This window comes from Tursiops truncatus, chromosome 3 (genome assembly GCF_011762595.2).
Source record: "Tursiops truncatus isolate mTurTru1 chromosome 3, mTurTru1.mat.Y, whole genome shotgun sequence".
NCBI lineage: Eukaryota > Metazoa > Chordata > Mammalia > Artiodactyla > Delphinidae > Tursiops > Tursiops truncatus.
The window spans coordinates 47,422,190-47,441,611 of record NC_047036.1 but is presented as its reverse complement, the minus strand read 5'-3'; the positions used below and the strand labels follow the sequence as shown (position 1 = coordinate 47,441,611).

Genomic DNA, 19,422 nt, shown 5'->3' with positions numbered 1-19,422 from the left:
ACCTTAAGAAGAGTCACCTGGTAGGGTGGGGTGGAGGCCTGAGACACTAAAGGCAGAGATAAATTAGTTGATTAGGGTGAGGGGAAGAGAGCTGGAATGTGTGACTGGAAAGAAAGAGGCTGATGTGAGAGAGCTTCTGGTGGGAGAGTTGAATCTGGCGACTGATTGACCAAGGATGAGATGTGCTGCACAGTTCAGAGAAGCAGTGTGGGAGTGTGGAAAGGAGGTTGAATCTGAAGCTGTGAGGCATGGATATTAGATGCCAAGCGACCTTGAACAAGCCAGTTAACCTCTCTCAGCTTGTTTCTTCATCTGTAAAACGAGGATAATAGTACAAGTTCTCCTGGCTGGATTGTTGTATGGTTTAAATGAGATCATGTATTTAAAAGCCTTCTGTAGTAACTGGTGAAAATATGAAATAACATAAGCACAAAGAATACAGATTTACCAGACTTGAGTGGGGAGGAAAAGAAGGTGGATCCTTACCCAAAAGAGACCAAGGGTTTTGGTACCTCCACTTCAGGACGTAAGTATATGTGTTGATTGGGGAGGAGGTGGGGACAAAAGTTTTTCTAGACGTTTCCAGCAGATGCAATCACAATGCAGCAGGCTCACAACAGGTCCTGTAACACCAGCCTGCCCCAGAGAGAAGACCAGAGGGCTCTTACTTTTATGTGGCTACCCGGGTGTGGTCATGGCTTTCACTGACAGCTGGTATCAGGTGAGGCTGTACTTGCACATATGGCCCAACCATCTTTACAAACTGCAACACCCTTATCATCTAAAAGAGCATTTGTTCCTATATTTAAGCTGCAGCATTTTGAAAATATTGCTGTACCTTGTGTATATTCTAAAGCCGACAGGATTCAGTTAATTTAGGGAACAGTGTGGTTACTAAGAGAGAAGGCTTGGTACAAGGTTGTATTGGCTTCAAGTGCCCAGGCTGCCCAAAGGGACATTCTGTGCTTAGTACTTACAACTTCAGTAGGCATGATGTAAGCATCTGACTACCTGAATGTGAAGGCCGTGAGCACAGACCTGCTGCCTTCTATCTTAAAAGCCGCACGAATCTTGGTCAGCGTGTCTTCCGCTTGCTTTGTGTTATCGTGCCCATGAATCTTTTCCTTTCTTTCTTTTTATTGTGCCAAATATCCTACTTCAGGCCCAAATAGTTTTGCCCAGATGAGAGAATTATCCTTGGTCTTTTTGCATTTTCACGGACTATAAGAACCTTGTATCCAACTAGGCTGCTTTCATGGAGGGGAGCTTGGTGCAGTGGCTGAGAGCACCGACTCTGGAACCAGCCACCTGGTCAGAACCTGGCTCTGTCACTTATGAACTGTGTGACCCGGACGACCTCTCTATCTTAGTGTCCCCACTGAAAGTAGGAACCCTGGCACTACTTCCCTCATCAGTTCATTGTGGAGATTAGATGAGTTAATAGAGGGAAAACTTTTAGGGCCGTGCCTTCCTGCTGGTTCAGGCCAAAAACCTGAGTCATCCTCAACTCCTCTTTCTCACTCAACATCAAAGGCTTCCTCTTAAAGTATCACCAGAATTTGACCACTTCTGGGCCCTCATCATGTCGGCCTGGATTTCTGAAATAGCTTCCTCTCTAACTCACTGCTTCTGCCCTTGCCTCTCTACAAGGCATTGTCCACAGAGCACCCAAAGTCATCTCTTAACATAAAGTGATCATGTCACACTTATACTCAAAACCCACCAATGGCATGTGATTTCACCCAGAGAAAAAGCTGAAGTCTCTACAGTGGGCTACAAGGCCTTCCATCGTCTGTCTCCCCTGCCATTGCCCCTCAGTCCTCATCTCCCACTTGGCTCCCTGTGGCCCAGCCACACTGGCCTCCTTGTGTTCACTAGACTGTATGAGGCACATTCCCATCTTAGGCCTCAAGGTTTAGCTTTTGCCTCTGCCTCGGGGGCTCTTGCCCTTGGCTAAACCCCTCATTTCCCTCCAATCTTTGCTCAGATCTTGCTTTCTCAATGAGGCAGGCCCTGCCTGCCCTGTTTACTATTGCAACTGGCACCCCTCTTTGCCTTGCTCTCTCTTTTTTTCCATACAGCTCTTATTACCTTCTAACATGCTATACAGTGTGCTTAGTTATTATTTATATTATTTATTGACTGTCTTTCTCATTAGAAAATAACCTCCTTGTGGGTAGACATTTTTGTCCGTTTTATTCACTGCAAGTGCCTAAAACAACGGCTGGCATATTCCAGGAACTCAAAAAATTGGTATTGAATGAATGCACGAAACACCAAATAGGTGTTTGCTATTGTTACAGGTTCTCTTCCTCTGCTCACTTTTTACTGACTTATTCATTCATTCAACAACAGGTTTTTTTAAAATAAATTTATTTATTTAATTTTGACTGTGTTTGGTCTTCGTTGCTGCGTGCGGGCTTTCTCTAGCTGTGGCGAGCGGGGGCTACTCTTCGTTGTGGTGTGCGGGCTTCTCGTTGTGGTGGCGTCTCGTTGCAGAGCACGGGCTCTAGGTGTGAGGGTTTCAGTAGTTGTGGCATGCGGGCTCAGTAGTTGTGGCTCACGGGCTCTAGAGCACAGGCTCAGTAGTTGTGGCACATGGGCTTAGTTGCTCCACGGCATGTAGGATCTTCCCGGACCAGGGCTTGAACCTGTGTCCCCTGCATTGGCAGGCAGATTCTTAACCACTGCACCACCAGGGAAGTCCCAACAGTTTGTTAAATACCTAGTATGTAACAGGTTTTGTGCTGGACACTGAGCATAAAAAACAAGTCAAATAATAGCAATCCCCACAGAGGTTTACACTTGGATAGAGGGAGACAAACATGTAAACAAGTCAAGTGATCCAGCTGCAAAAGTGGTGGTTTTTAATCTGCATAATGTAGGGACACAAAGGAGAGACAGTTCTCCCTGGCTGACGTCAGGACTTCAGAAAAGCCTTGAAAGAATTGGTAGTATCATATGACTCATGAAAGGTGAGGGCCTGTTTGTTAGACAGAAAATGAAGACAAGAGTGTGCCCAAAAGATAATTCCAGGCAAGAAAGGGAAAGAAATGGCCTGCATGAACTTGAAGGAAATGTGTAAGGTGAACCCAGTGTTTCAGCTTCAAGAGTGCAGGCCCAGGACCAGGATTGACTGGGATTCAGGAAGAAGGAACACATGGTGAGTTGTTTTGGCCATGTTGAGTTTGAGGGATATCCCTCCATCAAATCTTCTCCTTTTCCTCAGGCGGTAGTGTGATGACTGTTCTTTCAAGGAGCTAGGATGAGGAGAGGATAAAGGGTAGTAGGTAAAGAAATGAGGGATTGAGGGAAATTTTCTTTAAAGAAGAAGATGCATAAACATGTTTATTTCCTCTAGGGATGGCTTGAGGAGCCATCTGCATAAATACAGTGGGGAATGGATGTGCCTGGCCACAGCCACAGATGTCAAATATTTCCCAGCCTCCAATAGAGCCCTGCTGAGTCTGGAGACCATACATCTGTAGTGGTCTCGATGTGCATAACCGTGTTAGCCCACAATCGTGTGGGCACTGAGAAGACTTGCACTGACCAAGGTGGGGATTTGCAAGAAAGATGCAGCAGGACAAGGAAGGGAGGATGTTGAGAATGCCAGTAAGAGCAGACAAAGTGATGCATTATGGGAGCTGAAACCAAGATTCTCAAAGGACAGTGGTGCTTACGAAGCTCCTTATGTGTCTCATGAGGTGAAATCCTCACAATATCCCTATAAGATAGGTACAATAAGGAAGATACAGGTAAGGAAATTGATGCTGATAGCATTTAAGTAACTTGCCCAAGATCATGCAGTTATGAAGTGGTAGAGCTGGTGTGAAACCAAATCTGTTTGATTTCAGAGCTCTTACTCTGAACCATTGTGCTGTAGGGCAAGGAGGGGTTGATGGAATAAGGGAGTGAACTGATTTGTAAGTTCAACTAGGAACGATGAAAACCCAAAATAACAGTTACTTAAACAAGATAGAAATTCTTTCTCATGTAAAGTTCCAGAGATGTGCAGTCAGAGCTGAGTTGGTTACATTATAGTATCAAAGACCCAGGAACATTCTATCTGATGACTCTGCTATATGTGGCTTCCATTCCATAGTTATCTCATGATCCAAAATGGGTGTTGGAACTCCAGCCGTTATATACACATTTCAGCCAGCATGAGAGAGGAAGAGGGTAAGAGAAGAACTTGATCTCTCCATTTAAGGACAAATAACAAAAGTGGTAACTGATTGGCCAGAATTTAGTCATATGGGTCACATGTAGCAGAAAGTAATCCGGGAAGTGTAGTTTTTATTTTAGGTGACTCTACGTCAAGCTAAAACCAGAGATTATAACTATGGCTATGGAAGAAGAAGGTGAATGGGCGAGGGATGTAGGCTGTGGTCAGAAATTCAAAGTGTGGAGGTAACACTGTATGGCTCTGGAAGTGAGAGACTGACATAGAAACTGTATGCTGGTTATTGGAATTGAACAGATGAGGAAGTGGTAGGCATGGGCTGGATGGGTTGTCCATGTGAATGTTGAAGAGCCTCACGATGATGAAGAATCTTGGGAGACTTCCCTGGTAGACCAGTGGTGAAGAACCCGCCTTCCAATGCAGGGGATGCAGGTTTGATCCCCCATCAGGGAACTAAGGTCCCACATGCCATGGGGCAATTGAGCCCGCGCCACAACTACTGAGCTTGTGCGCCTCAACGAGAGAGCCCGAGTGCTGCAAACTACAGAGCTCACGCGCTCTGGACCCCGCACACCACAACTAGAGAGAAGGCCGTGTGCCACAATGAAAGATCCCGTGCGCCTCAAGGAAGACCCTGTGTGCCATGACTAAGACCTGATGCAGCCAAAAAAATAAAAGAAAAATAAATAAATTTTAAAAAAGAGATGATGAAGAATCTTGGAATAAAGATTAGCCAGGTGACAAAGTGCTCTGAATAGGGAGGGGTATATGGCCAAGAAGACAATAGATGACGGTAATGAGAAAAGCAAAGTGATGAAAGCCTCAAAATCTGGGATGTGCAGGACTTAGGTTCTTTTTTAAAATAAACTTCACAATAGTTTTAGATTTACAGAAAAATTACATGGTACAGAGAATCCCATAAATGCTTACCCAGTTTTCCCTATTATTAACATCCTATAGGGACTTCCCTGGCCGTCCAGTAGTTAAGACTTCGCCTTCCAATGCAGGGGGTGTTGGTGTGATCCCTGGTCAGGGAGCTAAGATCCCACATACCTTGCGGCCAAAAAACCAAAACATAAAATGAATCAATATTGTAACAAATTCAATAAAGATTTTAAAAATGGTCCACATCAAAAAAAAATCTTATATATAAGTACGGTACATTTGTTACAATTAATGAGCCAATACTGATACATTACTATTAACTAAAGTCCATACTTTATTTAGACAGATTTCTTTAGTTTTTAACCTAATGCTCTTTTCTGTTCCAGGATCCCATCCAAGATACCACTGCATTCAGTTGTCATGTCTCCTTAGGCTCCTCTTAGCTGTCATAGTTTCCCAGGCTTTCCTTGTTTTTGATGACATTGACAGTTTTGAGGAGTACTGGTCAGGTATTTTGTAGAATGTGCCTCTTTTGGAATTTGTCTAATGTTTTTCTCATGATTACATGTGTTGTTAGGTTTTAGGAGGAAGACAATAGAGATAAAGTATCATTCTTATATCATATCAAGGGTACATACTATCACCATGACTTTTCACTGTTGATGTTAACCCTGATCACCTGGGTGAGGTAATGTTACTCTTTTTTTCTCCTTTTATACTTTATTCTTTGGAAGGGAGTGACTATGTAGTCATACATACATAAATTCCAAATAATTCATGCAGATACTTTGCCCTCCCCTTGAGGGCAAAGTATCTGCATAAATTATTTGGAATTCTTCTGCCTGAGTCAGTTACCTATTCTGTCCCACTTATTCATTCTCTCATTTATTTACAGTAGTATGGACTCATGAATATCTACTTTATACTCTTGGTTATAATTCTAATACTGCCTCATTTATTTTGTTGCTCAAATTCTTCCAGCTTTCACCACTGGGAGCTCTTCCAGGTGGCTCCTGTATCACTTTGACATATCTCTACTTCCTTACTTTCTGGCACTACAAGATGCTCCAGACTTATCTTGCATATTTCCTGCCCCCCGTCCTGGAATCAGCCAATTCTCCAAGGGGCCCTGGTTCCTTTGACTGGAGAATGGTATTAGAAACCAAGAGCTGGCACCGGGTGTACTCACTGCTACTGGGATGTCATTGCTTCTAGACCCTATCACCTGACAGCAAGGACGTATATGTGTGTATACTAACCAGTGCATATGCATATATCTATAAATGTTTCTATAGGTAACCATCTGTATCTACATTAAGATAAGCATAAGTTCATATTAACATCTTCAATTCTTTTTTTTTTTTTTTTTTTTTTTTTGCGGTACGCAGGCCTCTCACTGTTGTGGCCTCTCCCGTTGCAGAGCACAGGCTCCGGACGCGCAGGCTCAGCGGCCATGGCTCACGGGCCCAGCCGCTCCGCGGCATGTGGGATCTTCCCGGACCGGGGCATGAACCCGTGTCCCCTGCTTCAGCAGGCAGACTCTCAACCACTGCGCCACCAGGGAAGCCCTAATATCTTCAATTCTAATCCATTACTAAATGGATCACTCTAGCCTTTGCTCCTTGCTTATCTGTAACTGCTTCTGAGAAACCTTGCCCCAACATCTGCCATGTGTTTACTTAATAGTTCAATCCTAGTATACACGGATAGTGGTTTCAGAACTGTTAACCCATACCCCACTTGATCAACTAAAGTTTCTTTTGCCTTTCATTTACAGACTCCACTCATTTCCACAATGACTTACATCAGCACCTTCCCCCCTCATCCTCTTCAATGAGGTTGTTTCATATATTTGTAATAGATTATTTTGTCACGTTCTACCTTCTATCCTGGGAACCTCTCACCTTCTAAACAATTAAAAAAATTTTTTTGCCTCCTTTAAGGTTGACTCTTTGTGCTTTAAAGCTCTTTGAGTTTTGATAAATATGTGGTACCATGTATCCACCATCACAGTGTCACACAGGATAGTTTCACTGTCCTAAAAAATCCTCTGTGTTTCGCCGGTTCAACCCTTCCCCACCCTGAACCCCTGACATCCACTAATCTATTTACCATCTCTCTAGTTTTGCCTTTTCCATAATGTCATATGAATGGAATCATGCAGTATGTAGCCTTTTTGGATTAGATAGCTTCACTCAGAAATATTCATTTAAGATACCTCCATGTCTTTGTGTAGTTTGATAGCTTATTCCTTTCTGTTGCTCAGTAATGATCCATTGTCCGGATGTACCACAGTTCTTTATGCATTCACCTGTTGAAGGACATCTTGGTTGCTTCCAGTGTGGGAGGATTATGACTAAAGCTGCTATAAACATTCACATGTGGTTTTTTGTGAGCACATAGGCTTTCAAATCGAATGGATAAATGCCTAGGAGCACAATTGTATGGTAAGACCATGTGTAGCTTTGTAAAAAAACTGCCAAAATGTCTTCCAAAGTGGCTGTACCATTTTACATTCCCACCAGCAATGAATGAGAGTTCCTGTTGCTCCACATTCTCATCGGAATTTGATATTTTCAGATTTTTGGATTTTAGACATTCTAGTAGGTATATAGTGTTATCTCAGTATTGTTTTAGTTTGCACTTTCCTCATGACAGATGATATTTAGTATAATCAAGTTCTTTCTATTCCTCACATGGGATGCTTTTTATTTTCTGATCTTTGCAAATTCCACACGTTATCCAGACTTTGTTCAAGTGCTTTCTCCTCCGTGATGTCTTTACAAACCTTATGAGCCCTTAACATCACCTTCCTTTTTTGACTTTCTATTGCACTGTAGCGGAGTTACATCAGACTCATATCTAACTTGCTCAAATTCAGTTACAGATCCACAATCTTTGTCTGTGATTATGAAACCCAAAGTTTTAAATTTGCAGCACATGTATTTGGTGGCCAAATCTGACTTGGGCAAGGAGAGACCATCTTTTTATTCATCCACACAGAGTGAATATTCACATATTTTACTGCAGAAATATGGATGTGTTTGATTATGTAATGCTGCCCAAAGCTCTACTGTGATGTTAAATAATATACTGTACACGTACCACATATTCTTCTCAAAAACATCCTAGGTTACATTTAGTAATCCTCAAGGGAGTAATGGTATTTTAATTTTCTAGGGACGGGGAGGAAATGGATCTGAAGAGGCTGAGAGATACCTTTGGCTTCTGAGAGCAGAGGGGACCTTCACCTTCCTTTGATAGTATCTCTGGGGAGAAATGGCTGCAGGGGGCATCTGGTCAGACAGGTCCAGAAAGAGCCTAGTAAAGATTTCTGGACCTTGCGGCTGTAGAAAGGGGATGTTGAATCCATGGGGAGAGGGAGGGAAGGTCAGTGGGCATCGCGAGGGCCATGTCTAAGGTCAGATGACAAAAGTCATGCTCCCTCACCCCACCTTCCCATACCTTCAGAAAACCGTGGAAAGAACTGAGGGTAAATTTTTATCTGTTAAATAGGATCAAGCAAATAAGGATAAAGGTCAGGGTTAGACATTAAGTTCGACTTATAAAAAACAGAAGCAGTTCTATTTCTTGGAGTCATGAGTTTTGGGGCTAAGAATCATACCTGACATATAGAGGTAAAATTACATCTAGTCCTCACAGAAAGGTTGATGTATGTCATTGGAATAAACTGCTCAGGGTCTCACATCTTGGATGTCTTTGAATCAGCCTTCCAGGCTGACTACTGATTCACAGATCAATGCAGTTTCTGATTTTCATTAGTAGATAGCCCTGTGGTGTCTTGTGAACTGATTGCTTACATTATGGTACTTTTCCATATATTTTCCTCACCTGTGTACTGTATAACTCTCCAGCTTTCTTTGTACCATTTTGCAAAGTGAATCAAGATAAATGCTTTCTGAAATTGCCCTACCCATTGTAAGAGTAATCACAGTTGCCAGGAGAGAAGCTTTAAGACTGCGATTTTTAACAATGTAAATCAATTTCCTACCTACAGGCAAAGTAGCCTAGTAAGGCAATTCCTCATTTAAAGTACATTTCGTTTGCCATTATTTCTTTCACTAGAGAGCACTTTTGCATAAAAGTGCAATATATTTTGTCCTAGTTGAATCAGAGTTACTTCAAAGGAGTAGTATCTAATTTTGTGTCCCTGGCTATAGGAGGGAAGGGAACACCTGTTGCTGCTGGCTGGTGGTGATGCTGATGGTGGTGATGGTGATGGTGCTGGTGGTGTGGTGTGTGATTTGTTTCCGTATCTAGTGGCCTCCTTCGGCACTTCAATGACTTCCAATTTCTTTCTTCTGGACTACTGTTGACTACTATGGACTAATTATGCAGATTCTTCTTGGTCTTTCCTCCTAGGGTCAAACACATGAATCCCCAAACTGAATATCACAATTACTTTTAGAATATCTGTGATTCACAGTCACATTGTCATTTTTGTACAGGAGTCTTTCTTTCTTTTTTTTTTTTTTTTTGCGGTACGCAGCCCTCTCACTGTTGTGGCCTCTCCCGTTGCAGAGCACAGGCTCCGGACGCGCAGGCTCAGTGGTCATGGCTCATGGGCACAGCCGCTCCGCGGCATATGGGATCTTCCCAGACCGGGGCACGAACCCGTGTCCCCTGCATCGGCAGGCGGACTCTCAACCACTGCGCCACCAGGGAAGCCCTCTTGTCATTTCTTAATAGGCTCTAACACTTAAGGAATGTGTGAGACCTGTACTACAATGAGTTTATCTTTGCCTAATTCATTGTTGTATGCATGCATATTTTTCTTTTCTTTTTTCCAGCTTTACTGAGGTATTATTGACAAATAGGAATTGTATATATTTAAGGTATGCAACTTGATGTTTTAAATACATTGTGAAACGATCACCACAATCAATCTAATTAACAAATTCATCACTTCACATAGTTACCATTTCCTTCCTTCCTTCCTTTCTTCCTTCTTTCCTTTCTTCTTGCTTTCTTGCTTTTTTTGTGGTAAGAACACTTAAGATCTACTCTTTTAGCAAATATCAAGTATATAATACAGTATCGTTAACTACAGTTACCACACCGTGCATTAGATATCCAGAACTTATTCATCTTGCATAACTGAAACTTTGTGCCCTTTGACCAATATCTCCCCATTTTCCCCTCCCACCCAGCCCCAGGCAACCACCGTTCTACTCTCTGCTTCTATGAGTTTGACTACTTTAGGTACCTCATATCGGCGAATCATGCAGTATTTGTCTTTCTAAGTCTGGCTTATTTCACTTAGCGTGATGTCTTCCAGGCTCATTCATGTTGTCACTAATTTTTTCAAACGTGTCCTTGTAGGGGATATGTTTTTATGGCTGTACGTAACCAGCTGGCAAACATATGTATGACACAATTTTTAATAATCGAAGGTAATGTGGGATAATATGGAAAAAGACATGGGCTGTATTGATAAATAACTTTCTACTCTGATACATGAGGTAAGAAAATGGGGCAGAGTATTACCATGGCTTATATATAACCAGATGGTGGGATTCTTCAATACTGTAAGAGCTACATTTCAAATCTTTACCCCTAATTATTTGGTAATTGAATAATATATTGATCCTTCAGTTTCTCCTTTCCTTGTTCTACAAATGGAAAAGGTTGTTAGAACAAGGCAGAAATGTGCGGTTTATGGGTTTAGAGGCAGTGGAGGAAAGACGGGCCAGTGCATCTGTCTAAATAGGGAAGCCTTCAAGAAGAAGGACCAAGACAAGCCCGTAATGATTTGGTTGTTAAGACATAACATTTTTTTTTTTACAGCGTTTACAATGTGAAACTTTCAATGCTTAGTTGATTGTACCTTGCATGTACTGTGGAAAGTAAACAAGTTTATTCTAGTTTAAGTACAGAATTGGGAAGGAGAAACGACTTCATTATTTTCATTGTTTTTTTTTTCCTTCTAATTCTTCTTTTCAAATATATTATTTTTCCAAGTCTAATTTAAAAGATAGTATAAGCTAAAAGTAGAAAATGTGGAAAATACAAAAAGTACAATTGGAAAATGAAAAATCTACTTATATCCCCTCCACCCAAAGAAGACCACTGTTAACATTTTGTTATAAATTTCAGGTAACTATCGACAAATAATACTACTTAACAAAACAACCTCAAAATCTCAGTGGTTTGCAACAACAAATATTTATTTTTCCACTCATGGGTCTGTGGGTTGGTTGGGTTGATTTTGGCTGAACTCAGGTTTGGCTCTAAGCAACAGGTCTGGGGTAAGTCCACGTCATGTGAGTTATTTGGGGCCCCAACTTAAGAAACAGTACTACAGTTTTCCAGTGAAATGGTAATGAAGCAGGTATAAGCTGGGCTGGGAAAGAGTGGGTGGGGCTATAGATGAAGCAGCATTGGCCATACGTTGCTAATTATTGAAATTGTGGGTTTGCTATACTATTCTCTCCACTCATTCATATGTTTAAAATTTTACATAATAAAGAGTTAAATTTGTATCCAAATACTGCTTTTACTATTAGAAAATTCTTTTGATAACAATCCCTTAATATTTGTATATATATTATTATTATTATTTTATTTGTTAGCAAATACTATGGATTCAGTGTCTAACCTATGATCCTGTAATGGTCATGAGCTCGTTTTAAGATCCTTCCAAAGGTCCATCAATTTTTATTGAAGCTCCTGACTTGTTATATTTGTTTGATTCACTGTGTGTTCAATAACAGATGCAGACAAAACTGGAAACTGTTTTAATAATGGGTATACCAGGATCACCACTCCCTCCTCTGCCACTGCCCACACCCCCGCCCTAGCCAGAAATAATCACATCCAAAGTAATTCTACAGTTTGTTTGTTCATAGACCATCTGTCATCCTATGTATGTACTATAGATTCCGAGGGTTTATCAGCACTATAACCAGCCATTCCAGTCTTCTGTTAAACCCCAAGAGGACTCCAAGGGACTGAGCAGAAAGGCTCTCTACCTCGACCCCAGCCAGCTCTGTCCACCACTGCATTTAAGAAAGTAAGTCCTCAATGAGGGGCTAGCTCATCATACTCTCCTCTAGACTGAGGTCTAGGAAGCTCACAGCACCTAGGACAACATCTTTTTCCCACATGGGGAATCTTACAGGACATCCTCTTTGTCATCAAACATTATTGCAAAATCCCTACAGACATAGGGAATTTCCACTGATGCGAGACTCAGCCGTAAGATCAAGAGTGATCCATCTCCACAGCCCTACCAGGATTTTCACCCGTAAGAATAATCTATCTGTGGAATGAGGACAGCATTCCTAGAAAGTGACTGCTAGCTGAATCGTCCAAGTTCTTTGATTTTTAAGTACCTGTAACACCACTAACTCTTCTACTAGACACAGGTGAATTAATAGTCTTAACCAGTAGTTGAAATTTCTTTCTTTGTAGTGCTAGTAATTTAACTATTTGGTTTGGTTATCTCCTGTTGCACAACACATGATCCCAAAGACATTGAAATATAAACTACCACAGGTTCTGTGGATCAGGAACTCAGACAGGACCTAGTCATCTCTCTTCCATGACTGAGGCCTCTTGTTCTGAAGATTCAGAAGGCTGGGAATGCCTTGAAAGGCTGAGGGCTGCAATCATCTGGAGGCTTCTTTATTCACATGTGAGGCACCTGGGCTGAGATGACGCCAAGGCTGGGCTCAGCTGGGCTGTCAGCTGGTGCCAACACTTGGCCTCTCCCAAGCTTGGCTTTTCACAGCATGGTGGCTGGGTTTCTAGAGTGAGGACCCAGTAAAGAAACTTCTGTAGAGTGAGTGGTCCAAGAAAACTGGGGGGAATCTGCATAGCCTTTCAGGACCCAACTCCAGAAATCACATGGCATCATTTCTGTCATACTCTATCAGCTGAAACAGTCATAAGCCCACTGGATTCATTCGGGAGACAGAGCGGCCGCCTCTTGACAGGAGGTGTTTCCAAGCATTTTGGGGCCTGTTTTAAGACCACCACATAGCTTCAGATTCCAGTGGGAGCTGCTGCACCTCCAGAGTTCCCCCGGTGAGCTGCTTCGCTATCGGCATGATAATTGAATGAGTGCAGGGTAAACTATTGTCTGGCATTGCAGTCTGGACAAAGTGCTTTAATGTTCTTGCTTTTCCAAAATTCTTTCCCAGCATTCTTATCTCTAAAACAAAATGTGTAGTTTGACCACCTCATTTGTGTTTTTAGAGCTTTTAAAGGGCTCGATTCTCTTCTGTATTTTCTGCGGAGCATTCCAAATATATCATTTGTTTTGGTGTTAGGGAAGGAAATGTTTCCTCTGGCTGTCTAGCCTCCGTTTTTTTGTATTCAGTGGATAAACCGGTTGGGGTTATAGTCTGTGCAGGGCAGAGCAGAGTGTTTTTGACACCCCTCCAGCTGTAGTAGCTGCAGGAGGCCCCTTCAACAGTGTCCTCACCAGGTGGAAGTAGCCAGTGAACTAGGCAGGCTCCTACCCTCGTCTCCCCAGTACCAGATACCAACCCTTTTACATAATATTAGCTACTTCTGTTTCATCCCTGGCAACCTTCCCGTGCCTGTCCTTTGCTCACTCTTCTATTAATTAATCTCTTTGCATTTCTTTAAACAAAGGTTCTTTTTATGTTTACATAGCAACCCTATGCTTTCTCGTTTTAAAATGGAACATTTAAAAACAGTTTTGTTTTTACTTTTTTCTTTCATTTATATTTTTCTGTATCTCTAATTTCCACAATAAACATGTGTACTTTAAAAATAAATGCACACTCATTAGGATGGCCAGTATGTAAAAAAAAACCCAAACAGGAACCAATAAAGATTGGTAAATTGGAGAAATTGAAATCCTTTTGCAGTTGCAATGGAGAAAAGTTTGGTATAATAGTTCCTCAAAAAATTAAAAATAGAATTACCATGTAATCCAGCAATTCCACCTTTGGGTATATATACAAAAGAACTGAAAGCAGGGACTCAAAGAGGTATTTGTACACCCATGCTCATAGCATTCTTTACATTAGCCAAAAGGTGGGAGCCACTCAAGTGTCCATCAATGGATAAATGGGTACAGAGTTTCAGTTTCACAAGATGAAAATAGTTCTGGAGGGCTTCCCTGGTGGCGCAGTGGTTGAGAGTCCGCCTGCCGATGCAGGGGACGCGGGTTCGTGCCCTGGTCCGGGAGGATCCCGCGTGCCGCGGAGCGGCTGGGCCCGTGAGCCATGGCCACTGGGCCTGCGCGTCCGGAGCCTGTGCTCCGCAACGGGAGAGGCCGCAACGGTGAGAGGCCCGCTTACTGCAAAAAAAAAAAAAAGAAAAAAAAGAAAAGAAAATAATTCTGGAGATTGGTTCCACAACAACGTGAATGTACTTAACACTACTTGAACTGTACACTTGAAAATGGTTAAGATGGTAACTTTTATGTTACTCCTTTCTCTTTGCATTTACTATGTCAATCAGATTTGGTGTCAGTTCTGCTAGCATTGTAAAAGGAGTTGGAAAACTTAAAAAAAAATTTTTTTTAGAGCACTCCCACATGCCTCACAGATTGTATGTAGCTTTAAGGAATCATTCAGATTATTCTCTGGACTCCCTTCCTCCCAGCTATCACTGCTAAAATTTTCCACCTCTACAGGGCTGAGACAGACCAGGTTTTGTTTTTGTGTGTGTGTGTGTGTGTGTGTGTGTGTGGTACGCGGGCCTCTCACTGTCGTGGCCTCTCCCATCGCGGGGCACAGGCTCCGGACGCGCAGGCCCAGTGGCCATGGCTCACGGGCCCAGCCGCTCCGCGGCATGTGGGATCCTCCCGGACCAGGGCACGAACCCGTGTCCCCTGAATTGGAAGGCGTACTCTCAACCACTGCGCCACCAGGGAAGCCCGGGACCAGGTTTTCAGTGGTGCCACATCTTAGGAGAGCACAAGGGCAGATCCTTCAGAGTAAGGGAAGGGTGAAGGTCAGCCCTGTGCTCAGACTGTTCCCTCCCGTAACCTCTCACCTATCCCTTCCTCCTCCCTGCAGAAGATCCACACAAAATTCCAGCTCTTATCCATCTCTTTCTCTTCCTCCAGAGACCTCCACACTGCCTTTGAAGGCTCTTGGAGCATGTTTGTTTATTGGCTTTGTGTACCTATGTGTTCCTAAACTCTCAGCATTATCAACTCCAATCTCACTTCTGTGCCCTCAGGGTCCTATGGAGTGAGCATCTGCCCAGCCTGCCAGCTACCCCATAGTCCCTTACCCTAGCTTATGACAGTAAAGACCTCAGCATTTTTCTTGTTTCTCAGATATTCCAATTTCCTCTCTTTACCTCAGAACCTGCTAGACTCACTACTCCCATACCCTCTGCCACCAGCACCACTACCCCCAACACACACACACACACACACACACACACACACACACACGCCTTTTTCCCTTGAACTGAGTAACTCCTATCCACTTTTCAGATCCTAGATCTCAGTTCCTATTTATTTATTTATTTATCGGCCATGCCACGCAGCATGCGGGATCTTAGTTCCCCGACCAGGGATCGAACCTGTGTCCTCTGCAGTGGAAGTGCAGAGTCTTAACCACTGGACCGCCAGGGAAGTCCTTCTAAGTTCCTATTTTAAGGGAACCCTTCCCAACCCAGAATATGCCAGACTCCTTGATGTATGCCTAGAACTCAGTGTGCCTAGTTTTAGAGATTTACAGTGTTTGTAGTTAAATATTTATATGATCATTTGATTCATATTTGCCTTCTCCACTAGACTGTAAGCACAGGAAGGCCATGACTGTGTGTGTCTTGTTTCAAATTTTATCCCGGGTGCTTTAGCACAGTGTAAGCATTCAAAAAATATTTGTTGAATCAATATAGTACTGTAAAGATAAGTTGTGAGCCTATTCTATATTACACTGGGTCAGGTATTGAAGGGTAAAGGGTTTAATACATAACACCTTATTTTTCACCTGCCCGAGTTTGGAACAAACTTGGAGATAGATGTAGGAGTCAGGCAGATAAAGATAAAAACAAAACAAAACAAAACTTTGTATCAAAGAGAAATGGCATAATAAATACCATTTCCAGTCAAAAGGAATGGGAACTTCTTGGAGAAACGGCTGCTTCCAGGTCTGGAGAAGGAAATATATTATATGAGCTTAAAATATCTTGTAGCAGAAATAAAGACACTATTTAAAAACTAACGGGGATATATGGAAACAACACAAGAGCTGGTTTCAAAAAGACAAATGACAGAAATGGATCATAATTTGATAAATAAACAAGGAATCCCTGCGTCCATAGTCATACTCAAAAAAGCAGGCAGTGAGGGGAAGGGAGGAAAGCTCTTTTTTATAAAAGAACTCCAGTTAAAAATGTGGAAGGAGGCCCGCCTCCCGCAGCGGAAGATGCGGCCGAGGAGGACGTGGCGGCGGCGGCGGCGGCGGCGCACTCCCGCGGTCTGAAGCGGCGGCAAGCTGCCACGGGCCGGCGGCGCGACGAGCTGGGCGGCCGCCTCCGGCTCGGGGCTGTGAGGGGCTCGGGGCCGGGGGTGGGCGGCGGCGGCGCGGCGGGCGGCCCACGCTTCTCCTCGGCGTCGGCGGCGGAGGCCATGCGCAGGACGGCGCGGCCGGGGCCGCTGGGCCGGGGCCGCCTCCCGTGGACCCACGGCCTGAGAGCCCTGCCGCCGCCCCTGCCCCGAGGCCGCCGGCGCTGCCTACCGCGTACGCGGGGCCTGGCGTGAGCCTCTGCCTGAGAGAGGACGAGGTGCGCCGGCTCATCGGTTTTGTTGCAGAACTTTATTATGTGAGAAATGATCTTATTAGTCACTACGCCCTATCCTTTAACCCGTTAGTACCCAGCGAGACAAATTTCGTGCACTTCACTTGGCATGCAAAGTCCAAGGTTGAATATAAGCTGGGATTCCAAGTAGACAATTTCCTGGCTATGGACGTGCCCCAGGTCAACATTTCTGCTCAGGGGGAAGCTCCACGCACTTTATCAGTGCTTCGGGTCGAGCTTTCCTGTACTGGCAAAGTAGATTCTGAGGTTATGATACTAATGCAGCTCAACTTGACAGTAAATTCTTCAAAAAACTTTACAGTCTTAAATTTTAAACGAAGGAAAATGTGCTACAAAAAACTTGAAGAAGTAAAAACGTCATCCTTGGACAAAAACACTAGCAGAACTATTTATGATCCTGTACATGCGGCTCCAACCACTTCTACGCGTGTGTTTTATATCAGCGTAGGGGTTTGCTGTGCAGTAATATTTCTCGTAGCAATAATATTAGCTGTTTTGCACCTTCTTCGTATGAAAAGGATTGAACTGGATGACAGCATCAGTGCCAGCAGTAGTTCCCAAGGGCTGTCTCAGCCATCTAACCAGACGACTCAGTATCTGAGAACCGACACACCCAACAATGCAACTCCTATCGCCAGCTCCTCAGGTTATCCCACCTTGCGGATAGAGAAGAATGACCTGAGAAGTGTCACTCTTTTGAAAGCCAAAGCTAAGGTGAAGGATATCGCAATATCCAGGGAGAGGATAACTCTAAAAGATGTACTCCAAGAAGGTACTTCTGGGCGTGTTTTCCATGGGATTTTAGTAGATGAAAAAGATCCAAATAAGGAAAAACAAGCATTTGTTAAAAACAGGTAAAGATCAAGCTTCTGAAATTCAGGTGACAATGATGCTTACTGAAAGTTGTAAGCTACGAGGTCTTCATCACAGGAATCTTCTTCCTATTACTCATGTCTGTATAGAAGAAGGAGAAAAGCCCATGGTGATATTGCCTTACATGAATTGGGGGAATCTTAGATTGTTTTTACGGCAGTGCAGATTAGTAGAGGCCGAAAATCCACAAGCAATTTCTCAACAAGACCTGTCCACGTGGCTATTCAGATTGCTTGTGGAATGAGCTATCTGGCCAGAAGGGAAGTCATCCACGAAGACCTGGCTGCTAGGAACTGTGTCATGGATGACACACTTCAAGTTAAGATCACAGACAATACCTTCTCCAGAGACTTGTTCCCTATGGAGTCTCATTGTCTGGGGGACAACGAAAACAGGCCAGTTCGGTGGATGGCTCTTGAAAGTCTGGTTAATAATGAGTTCTCCAGTGCTAGTGATGTGTGGGCCTTTGGAGTGACGCTGTGGGAGCTCATGACTCTGGGCCAAACGCCCTACGTGGACATCGACCCGTTGGAGATGGCCGCGTACCTGATAGATGGTTACCGAATAGCCCAGCCGATCAACTGTCCTGCTGAACTATTTGCTGTGATGGCTTGTTGCTGGGCCTTAGGTCCGGAGGAGAGGCCCAAGTTCCAGCAGCTGGTCCAGTGTCTCACAGAGTTCCATGCAGCCCTGGAGGCCTACGTCTGACTCCTCTCACAGTCCCCCAGAGGAAGGAGCCTGCCAGGGCTCACTTGTAGCCAGTCACGGCTGCTGCATACGCCGCGCAGCACCACAGAAGCACATTTGTCTTCCAGAACACTGTGCCTTAGGAATGCTTTAGAATCGGCCCTATCTAAGGCAGACTTAATGATGTCAAATATTTTCTAGACATCACTTTCATTAGGTTGAACTGAAAATGTTTTTGTAAATTTTTTGGCCAAAAATTTTTTTAAACATAGTTAACTTTGGACTAGGGGTACATTCTTACAAAATAAATAAACAGTTTTTTTAAAAAAAAAATGTAGAAGGAATGATAGAATTAGAAAATCACTATTTGCAAACACCACTACTGCAAATCACTATTTGCAATCAGTAATAACTGATTATCCATGGATGCTAAAACCATGGGTATAAGTTTGTTGGGGAACAGGATATTCGTATGGGCTCACAGTATCACCCAACAGGTTACTTATTAAGTATAAAGGGAAAAGATACCTTTAAAATGAAGAGATCTGGTGGGCACCACGTTAACCAAAGTGATTAAATCCAGCATCGGAGATACTGGAACAAACTGACATTGTGTTCTTACTGATGTGATGCAATTGGAAGCATACGACATCACAAACCTGGTATTCATGCTAAATATTTAACATGAATTAATCATAAGGAAGCATCATTATGGTGTATTTTATGACACAGTCTGGCCTTTTCAAACTTGTCAGTGTCTTCTGAAAAGGAGGGAGATTATTCTATAGGTTATGGATAGTAAAGAGACAAGACCAGTAAATGCAGTGTACGGTCTTTAAAACAGGTATAAAGGAACTTTTGAGGTAAACTAGGGTAATATAAATATGGAATGTATAATAGATAATAATGTATCAATGTTAAACTTCCTGAGGGTAAAAATTGTATCATGATTAAGTAGAAAAATGCCTTTGTTCTTAAGAGATACCTATTGAACAACATAGGTTCAGCCA

The 19,422-nt window shown here is 43.1% G+C and overlaps 1 protein-coding gene across 1 annotated transcript; it reads left to right on the top strand.

Moving 5' to 3' along the window:
* The first annotated feature begins 694 nt into the window (after positions 1–694).
* On the top strand, positions 695–18,749 carry LOC101322483 (tyrosine-protein kinase RYK-like). Its single transcript, XM_019929155.3, is given in 7 exon segments — positions 695–721; positions 3,516–3,758; positions 6,053–6,223; positions 11,971–12,104; positions 16,435–17,698; positions 17,700–17,931; positions 17,934–18,749. Coding segments are annotated over 7 exon segments (2,571 nt in total). The 3' UTR covers positions 18,434–18,749.
* The last annotated feature ends 673 nt before the right edge of the window (positions 18,750–19,422 follow it).